A 10,273-nucleotide genomic window follows, 5' to 3' on the forward strand; every position below is an offset into this window, starting at 1 on the left:
GGTTTCATGCAGATCTTATAGTGTATCTCCAGGCAAATACAAATAAAATTGTACTTCCCATATTAATTCCCAAGCTCAGCTCTTTTTACCTCCAGATGTTCTTAAACTAAAACTACCTATTATGATGTTTTCTAGAAGATCCCATTGTCTGGGTGTTTTGCATACTTTTTTGTTTTTAGTCTACTAAGCACTAGGATGTTTTTTTATTGTTTTTAACTATTTTAAAGATTTCCAATAAGTAAAATTGATTCTGGTCTGAGTCATCATTTCTTAACCAGGGGGCAGTGTCACCCTGTTGTGCCTTCTGGCTTCCTCAGAGGTGCCTCAAAAATAGATGGGCGAGTCCTGATAGTTTCGGCCAGAGGTTCAATAAGAAGGTTGATAATTATTGGGGAGAGGGGGCACCCCTGACACGTGCCATTGGTGATGAGTAAAGGTTTAGAGGGTTGGGAATAAAGTGCCATTATAGGGGTTATTGATTTTAAGGGGGCACTTTGATGTGAAGGGGGAAACCCACTTTTTTGTGTGTTTTTTGAATGTGTTTAAAAGATTGAGAAATGCTAGCCTAACTTGCGCAACCCCTACCTTTATTTTTTTCTCTGTGTTCTGGTTAACCAGTAGTAGGCATGTCATGGAAGCTGTACATACCAACCGTAATGTATGAAGTGTACTGAAGTTTTCATCTTTCATCTATATATTTCCCTGACCAATGTATATACTTTCTGTAATAATTACTGCATTCCATTAACCATACAACTGTCAGCTTGCTGTTTATTTCACCTTTAGATTTGGTCTTCAAGTAAATATAAAGTTTTTTCCTTTGTATTTCTTCCAGTGATGGCTGGGCAGACAGAGATGAAGTTATAGATGGCTATGAAGCTGAAGCCAGTGGTGGAATTACCATAAAGCTTCGTTCACCAGAGGTGAAGTCCTTTGATGAGTATTTTCTGAATCTACGGTTGGATAATAATTCCCGAAATCCATGGTTTAGTGAGTTTTGGCAATATCGATTCCAGTGTCGTATTCCAGGGCACCCACAAGAGAACCCTAATTTTAAAAAGATTTGTAAAGGTAACATTATTGACAAATTGATCTTTAAACTCGTGTTTAACAATTTATTTCAGCTATTTTATGCATGTCCGATATTATACTCTCAAAACTATAAGAGTTATGGTATTCCTATAGAAAAAGCAGTGACAGGGTGGGGGATATGTATTGAGGAAGACACAAACTTTAGAGTTTATGTAGAGTTAATGTCTACTAAAACAACATGTGTAACTTAATCATGAATGGGTCTTTTGGCATTTTTATTTGATCCGTGACTTGTCTGTGTTCAGTTTGCATACATGTATTTCACATTTGTTACGCCAGCCCAGGTGTCACTACATAAATAATGCCAACTTTTGTTAAATATTAGGTCAAACTATGGGAATATTAGCAATTCCCAGCCTTGTCGGTAAATACATAATGCTTGTGTAATAGAGTGTTAACCTCTTACGTCACCATACACATTACAATCTGGCCATAAAAGCTTTATACAATCAACTGTAAATTTACAAAAACCTACCTAACCTATCCAATAAATCTGTATCCAATAAAGAAGTAATTTCACTACATACAGTAGTTGATGGTAGATCTAAAGAAGATTGTATAGGCATATTGTAATGGCTATGGTGAATTTAAGAGCAGTCAATACATTCTGCTTGCTCTGTGATCTTCCTCCTAGTGAGGAGCTAATTCTGGCTCCCATAGTGAAAACTTCAGCAATCACTGGAGACTGTAGAGAAGGTGAGGCTTCTGTACTACACCATCATCAAGTCTCTAGTCCAAGAAAAATAATGCAAAAAAATGTGCTTCTTTGAAGCTTGCTGGCTTTGGACGCAGGAAATTATGGTGAGTACATGGTACAAAATTACTTTTTACCTCTGGAGGAGGAGATTTGCAACAGGTTATGAGATCAAAGAACATGTGTCTTCAATTATGGGACACAATCTTACTTGTGGCATGCAAATATGTGATCAGAACATATTTAAAGCCCAACACTGGAGAAAAAAAAAACACTACAAAGGTTAAATGGTCATTAGGTCTAGGAGGTACAAGAAGAGGATGTATTACTTAGCTTAACCACTGCTACAGCAGGTGCCAGCCTCTCCTCTTCTCCCTGATGGTGGGTTGTGGATGGCCCCTTAGAGTCATCACATACAATGCAGGGCTATTAACCCTGCATTGTACATGAGGAGTAAAGTTTGTGACCAAAGCCTGCACATCGCCAGTTGCACAGGTGGGAAAGGCCCAGTATTAGTCCTTCTCCCTCTACCCCTAGACTTAACAAGCATTTAACCCTTGCAGTGCCAGAGAAGAAACATAGGCATTTACACAAATAATACATGTAAGAAGGATATATTTATGGAATTTATACAAATATAAAAAGGTTCCAATTACAGAAAGTTATAAATAGTATAATAAACTATGCACAGAAAATAGCAATCTGACACAAATATACAACTGCATTTAAATAGACTATATGCACCCTATTTTAAGCATCTACCAAAGTAATAATTGATCTATCCCCTCAATGAAGAGTAACTTAAATCTCTTCAATCAGGTCTTCAATCAGTAGAAAGTTCTAATGGCTGATGTATTATATTATCAAGGATCATAGTCATCATGGTGTCTTCTCTTGCTCAGAACACACAGGTGTGGATGCTGTTTTCTATTCCTCTCCTCAACAGATGTGTTCTCCCCACCTTATGACTGTCTTCCTTTTCTTCTCTATAGTTGAATCGGCAGAAATTCAAGCCATGGCTTGCCCTATCAACACCAAGCTCGACAAATGTCAGTTTAAAAATTGACTAAGCTGGAAAGAAAATTATCAGCAGAACAGTTACTGCTTCCTTTCAGAGGCCTGAATACCATAGTCAGCAGTGGAGATTCCCTCTTCCTGGCTGTTTAGCATGGTTGGGGGAATTTACTGGCTTCTCCCATTCGGCACAACCCAACTATGATTACAATTACAGAATCGAAGAAGTTGAGTTGAAAACTGTTGTCTGAACAGTAACTGCAACCAGTCAGATGCAGCCACTGTTCGGGTATGCGGGTGAGGCTGTCAGAACACAATAGCCGGCAGCGGGAGATTCCTAAATCCATGCTGTTTAGCATGGATGGGGTAATCAAGTGAACCCTGTATGGTTAGCTTTAGTCTTAAACCTGTAAGAGTGCTAACAAGTTCACTGTAATAAGGCAAACTGTAAAGTACAAGGCAATAGCCAACCAAAGTCCTTCCTACCTGTGATGTGACCTCAGTGAACTAAATTCTAATTGTCTGCTATGGTTTACTGCGCTCTGCACATCATTATTGCCTGATAGAGCTCTGAATAATCACAGCAGAGGATCTTCTTTAATAATTAGTCTTTCTCAAAGCTGCTGGAGAGAGAAGTGCCTGGACCACACAATACATTGCTTATGAATGTGCACATAGTTCATATACTGCTTATTACAGGTATTATCTTCACAATGTGGTATTTATTTTACGGGAGATGTCAAAAAGTGACATTACAACTTTTGGTCTAGTTTTGAAGCCTGGTTGATTTGAAGAAAACTTTTAAAATCTACAGTACTTGAAAACTCCAAAAAAGGAAAGCAAACAGAGCAGTAATTGCTACAAAAAGAGCCGCTGCTGTATATGAAATACATTGCAATATGAACTGAGCCATATCCAATTAGTTGTTGGAAATGTAGTGATCCATAACACCCCATGAACACTTAAAGACAGTGATTTGTGAAAATGTTCCAGTGAATCAGTTTAATGTTTGTTCATTTTTATATGCTCGTTATTCTAATATGCTAATACATTGAAAAAAATTACTTTGCTGAGGGGGAAAAAAAACAGCAACAACCCTTTCCACGTCACATGTATCCACTGCAAAGATTTTAACAAACTTCACTTAAAGTAACATTAAAGTTACAAATATTTTCCTCCCCCACCATGCTGCTTTAAGGACTTACGGTACTTTAAATGATGCCTCTTGATCTGATCATCTTTTTTCTTCCACTTGTATTCAGCAATCCCTCCAGCACTGGTGCCGGTCTCCAGTGGTGTAGCATGGGGGGTGGGGGCAATTGCCCCTGGTCGCCGGTCTGAAGAGGGCGCTGGCAGGGCCGGATATGCCATAAGGTGGCAGGGAGCAGAGGGGCGGCAGGGATTCCAATCGCCCGACGCCGGGGACATGAAGTTCCGGGCGCTGGGTGGGTAGTTGTTTTTTACATTTAGCCCTGCTTTCATCAGGATCAGGTGAGCTCTGTACCCCACAGCTGAGATGAGAAGTCATGTGAGCTATGTACCCCATAGCAGCGGCAGAGACAGAGGTAAGAATTAACCTTTTTGGTAACTTTTTTATTTTTTTAAATGTTTTTGCATATATCTACTGCTTGCTTGCAGTAGATATATGCAAAGAAAACCCCCAAGTTCTAATTGTACTTTAACATTTATGCATTTCGCGGTTTGATAGACGCTCTTACCTGCATTTGACTCCTGCTTCGAATGTGCCAGGTCGAAGGACTTGCCTAATACAGTCTTATGATCAGACCTGGCATATAAAGTATAACTATAGCCAAAAAGTAAAAATCACAGACCTCATTACTCATATATATAGATGACCCCTTTAAGTTGGTCCAAGCTCTTTCATTCATATAATAATCAATTGGTGACCTTGACATTGCTATTTTGCTTGCATTGAATGCACTCCAGGATTGTCACACTGTGAAACTGCTTCTTTAGGCCTGGTTCACAACTGTACGTTTTGTAGCGCGTTCAACGCTCTACAAAACGCTCAAACATGAAAATCCCATTGTTTTCTATGGGTATGGTTCACACCTCGCCCTCTGAAATGGAATTTCTGAGGATATTTAATGCACATACAATGTAAAGAGTATCGCTACTTGCCACAGTTATAAGAAAACATTTTTTTGTCAGTTTTAAAAAAGTATTTGCTGGCTACAGATTGCAATAGAGAGGTAGTAGAAAATGACTTGTTTGCAATCATATATGAATTACATTTTTAATAAAAAAACATTTTGTGAAAATTAAGTGTTTTTATATGAACACTTGGTGTATTTCTAAAATGTTCAAAGCGATGTTCATTGTGTGATCGTCTAAGTTTTAGATTTTTACCACATTATGGCCTCTAGATGGAGCCCAGGAGCCATAATGCAGTACAAATCTAAAACGAAGGGGTCTATTCACAAAGCTGCCGAGGGCAGCCGAGAGAATGACTGATCAGAAGTGAAGTGAACATTCACAGAGTGAACAACTCTGTGAAAGTTTTATAAATACACCCTTAAGTTATCCTTTTCTCACCTAAAATAGAACGCTTAGACATGTAACAAGTTATTTTTGACTGTAAGTATTGAGATTATTGTTCCTCTCATTGCCCGATTCCCTAAGGCAATCAGGCATTAACCTTCAACCTCTGCCAATGAGAGAATTGCAATCTACGCCCCCTTGGCACAAATGTACTTACAGACGTTTACTTGACAAGAGATCTCTTTACTACACAGTAGGTTTATCTCACCAAGGTACGCTTCATGTGTTATTTGCCATAACAATCATTATCAGCCTTGTAATTTCTCTTTTTGCCTGTCATTGCCTCTAATTGCTGAAATTATCAGTAGTTATAGCTTGGGAACTGAAGCCAATGCCTTTTTAACAGAAGCAGTAATGATAGCATAGGAGGACTGGGCTATGATGACCAAATTTCAGAGAGCTGCAATGTCAGTCCTAAAAGTCTTTCCTCTGCTAAGTATTGTGTCACAATAAACCACGAAACACCCACTGTTGACCAAACCTACCTATCACTGTGGGAATATGACACACTTTGCATGGTGCCCCCAGGAAGCCACTGCAACCGTAAAAGAGCCATTTGCTTGTAATGTTCTCCAGGTCAACAGTTTCCAGTCCTCCATTGGAGGGGGGTCTCTTGCAAGAAGGAGGAATCAAGCTGCATGCAGCTTCGCAATATTGGACTATTCTGGCTTGACAACTTTCTCCTGTGGACTATCGAACGCTCAGATCCACCCATGTATTAACCCCATATCACCCTCTGTGCCACAGCCACTAAATGACAACACCAATCAGAAGACAGGGCTTTTCCAGCACCTGGGATAGCCTTCATTTATGGTGGCCACACATCGCCAAACTATAAAATATCCTTTACATTCCAGTTTAATAGTTTTACTTAGTAAGAGCCATGTTTAGTTCTCTGGAACATCCAGGTACAAATTAATGTAAAATGATTTAAGGTTTTATACAAGTCCCATATCGCTAACAGGCTGTTTCTTGCAAAATTTTTGGTTTTCTAAATAGAGATATTTAAGGGGGTTAATAGCACACAAACATGCAGGACACTAGCATGACTCTTAAAGCTGAACTCCAGGCAAACAGCTAAATATACAGATGAAATACATATATGATAGCTGCTGTACCTGTACCTGTTACCTCTCTCTATCCAGTTCTGAGATTTTCACAGCTCTAAAGCATAGCTCTTTTTAAAAGGGCAGGGAACCTTTTCTTCCTCTGCTGCAGTTTTACTTTCACTTATAAGTCTTCTCCCCAACCCCACCCTCTGACTGGACAGTACAAAGCAAAGCAGCAAACTGTTGCACTGATCTCCCCGTCACTCTGCTCTTTTCTCTTATTAGAATGCTCATTGCAATGTAGCACACCTTACTGGCATCCTTGTACTGCTTCTCCCTCCAATTTTCCAAGCTCCGCTGTAAAGACTGTACAGTAGACTGCAAGAAACTGGTACCATGTCAAATTCAGTTACTTTCACCACTTGCATTAAAAAATACAATTAATGATATATTAATGGTTACAGAGCTGCATTCATTTGTTACTCTTATATTTGTCTGGAGTTCAGCTTTAACATCCTAATTGTTTTTTAAAATTACAATGCTTCTTGTCAACAATAATCAAAACATTTGAATAAAATAGGCTTCATTTTAGCAGCAGCAACTTCAGCATGACCTACTAAAAGTCCATCTGAATGGGTTTTCCAGTTTGAACAGTACAGGATCACCAGCCAGAAGAATATCCCTATGGGGTCTATTCACGAAGCTGCCGAGGGCAGCCGAGTGAATGACCCATCTGAAGTGAAGTGAGCCAAACACTGTTCGGCAGAGCATGGCTTAAAATCTTTTTCAGGAATTTCAGAGTTGGCAAGAAGCTCCCACATGTTTCATCAGCACACCCACTCAGGACTACTTACCATGAATACCTTCCTAAGGATTTGTATTTTAGTACAGCCAGCCAGTCGTGTGAATTGCCACACTGCAAAGCCAAGCAGGAGACATTTATTTCCTGGTAAATACAGCTGCCTTTGTCACATCTCTGTCTATAGTCTGATACTTGGAAAAAGCCACCAACACATCCAGTGGGGAGCTACTGTATGTAACTTCTGAGAGCTGAAGCTGATCCATGAAGTAGTGATGTGATCTTCTTAAAAAGTGTGTGACATAGGTATTGCAGAACAAGATTCCAAATCCCTTGGCTGTTAAAACGCTGAACACATATGCATTTCACTGTTGATTGCTGGACAATGCCAACACATTGATGAAAAATTAAAAGTAATTTATGCAAGGTCTCATCAGTTACTTTTATCTTGCCTTAGAGATCCTCTTTAGCAACTGTAAGATTCTATCCTAGGTAAATGTGTGCAAATGAATTATTTTGTCTTCAAGTTAGGTTTTGTATGCATGCGTAGTTCAGGAGGGAAGTTACCGTAGCAACCAACAATTTCAGTATATTCCAAAAGAGGTTTAAAGATTTTCAACATTGATTCAAGAGCATAATGGTAGTAATTGCAAATCTCTTTAGGTTTGGCAGTTTGGAACTGGCCTTGTTTAGCATTGTGCCAGTTGAGTACTTGTTTGAGTAACCTGATGTACCCTTATCAAAATTACATATGGCGGAAATAAAAAAAAATTCCTCTCATATGTGAAGTGGTAATTTCTCCTGGTTTTAACAAGGTTCAAGCAGGTTTTATCAGAAGACTTAAATTTAACAATTTAAAGTATAGCCATAACACAGCAAGCTTGAACCACACATACAGTATGTAAAGTATTTAAAAAGCTATATGTGACATCTCATACCTTCCAACATTTAAAAAAAAAAAAAAAGGTACATCTTGCCCCAGTACCACACCTCCCCCTGAAGAGTGCTTTCTTAACCAGGGTGCCTTCTGGCTTCCTCAGAGGTGCTTTGAAATTTTCACACAGCATCATGCCTTTCCATGGTGCAGGTGAGTTGGTCACCAGCACCATGGAAATTATTGACATCTAGGGGGGTGGGATCCATTCAAAAAAGAATGGAGGTTCACCTCCCTGTAGGTGTGCTATACCTCTCACTCTCTGCCATGCTGCCTCCTGATGGAGGGACTAAGGACTCAGATGTGAAGAGGGGATTTTGATGTAAAAGAGGGGGACTTGTGATGTGAAGGGGGCACCTTCTTTAAAATCTATATGTAATCTATAATCTATGAATTTTGCAGAGACCATGAATAATTTTTTTTACATTTTTACATTTACATTTTTTTACATTTTAGATTGGAGTGCCTTGAGATTTTGCATACTTTTAAAGGGTGCCATGACTGAAAAAAAGCTTGAGAAAACACTGGTATAGTAAAGTAATATAGGGGAGTGAACTCAGCTTGATATTGGGAAGATCCTGAGGAACTGCCTTGCCAACTATGTTGGTACAGACCCAACAGACCGTTAATCATGTTTACAAAATTATACTGCACCTGGTAAAGAGCTGCAGTTAGAAAGCTCAGCTATCTTAGTGGTTAGCACTATGGTATACTTGAATCCTAGGGTCAGCAGCTAGGGACACAGCCTGCATGCAGCCTGTTATAGCTTTGTTAAATGATAGCTGACTCCTAATCCTGAACTCCTATTTAATTCTTACAAATATTTTCTATGCAAGAATACATGCACAGTATGTCGTTATGATACGTGTATTACATTTAAATTGAGTGCTAAAAACACCGGGTGGCTTGTCATGACCCGCCTCTCGTCTTCCTGATTGGCTGGGAAGCCAGCTTCACTTGTTCCTAGGCAGCCTGGCTTCCTGACTAATCAGGAAGCCAGATGGCACTTCCTGACTCATTGCCCAGCCTCCTGATTGTTTAGGAAGCCAGGCTGCCTATCAACAAGTGAAGCCAGCTTCCTAGCCAATCAGGAAGCCAGGCGACATGTCATGACCTGCCTCCTGGCTTCCTGATTGGCTAGGAAGCCAGCTTCACTTGTTCCTAGGCAGCCTGGCTTCCTGACCAATCAGGAAGCCGGACGGCACCTTATGACTCGCGTCCGGCTTCCTGATTGGTCAGAAAGCCAGGCAGCCTTGGCAAGTAAAGCCAGTGTTCTTTCACTAGAACATCGGCTTCACTGGCAATCAGGAAGCTGGGCAACGAGTCATGAAGTGCCGTCCAGCTTCCTGATTGGTCAGGAAACCAGGCTGCCTAGCAGCAAGTGAAGCTGGCATCCTAGCCAATCAGGAAACCGGGAAGCCGGTCATAACCCACCACCTGGCTTCCTGATTGGAAAGGAAGATGGCTCTATGCTCCCAGAGTACTTGCAGTCAAAGGGAGATCTCCCTCTGACCGGAAGTTCCGGTATCAGAGGTAAGTTTAGAAGCATTTGGACAAGTATGAGTACTTGCTCGGTATCGGCAGCGATACCGATACTAGTATCGGTATTGGGGCATCCCTAATAAATACAATCAGCAACATTCACACTCTCTGCTGATTGGAGTCCTTCTCTGTAGCCTGTTGGCAGGTGAAATGCTTTTCTACTTGGGTTCTGGCTTCTTTTTAAAGAAAACAAATGTATAGACTTTAAACATCTTTTGTTTTGATGCATCTAAAATTAGTTAGGCTTTAAATTGGACTGGTAAGAGGTGCATTATTTCCCTTCAGAAGCACTGGGACTTTAAAGGCTAAGTTTACTTTTCTGACCCTGTTTCATGTTCCACCCATACTCAGGGTGTAACATGAAACATGGTCAGATTGCAAACCCCCAACCTCCCTTCAGCCCTCCCCCCACCCACCCACTTACCTGAATTACAGACTTCTTCTCCCCACAAGCGAATGTGGTCCTTTCATCCTTTCAGCCAAAGCAGGGAGATGTGGTGGATGGAATACAAGTGCAGTGACCTCACCACACTTGTAGTCCATTCATCCCCCCCCCCCCCCCCCCTCGTATTCTTACAATTTGTTAG

At 40.4% G+C, this 10,273-nt stretch overlaps 1 protein-coding gene across 1 annotated transcript in view; it reads left to right on the forward strand.

Annotated features, from left to right (window-relative positions):
• The window catches only part of GRM1 (glutamate metabotropic receptor 1), a 238,017-nt gene that overhangs the window by 179,382 nt on the left and 48,362 nt on the right, over positions 1 to 10,273 (forward strand). The window contains exon 3 of the mRNA XM_018557364.1: positions 836 to 1,071. Coding sequence (XP_018412866.1) covers positions 836 to 1,071 — 236 coding nt within the window. The remainder of the gene's footprint in view (positions 1 to 835; positions 1,072 to 10,273) is intronic.

This window comes from Nanorana parkeri, unplaced genomic scaffold (genome assembly GCF_000935625.1).
Source record: "Nanorana parkeri isolate BGI_ZX_2015 unplaced genomic scaffold, ASM93562v1 scaffold281, whole genome shotgun sequence".
Taxonomy (NCBI): domain Eukaryota; kingdom Metazoa; phylum Chordata; class Amphibia; order Anura; family Dicroglossidae; genus Nanorana; species Nanorana parkeri.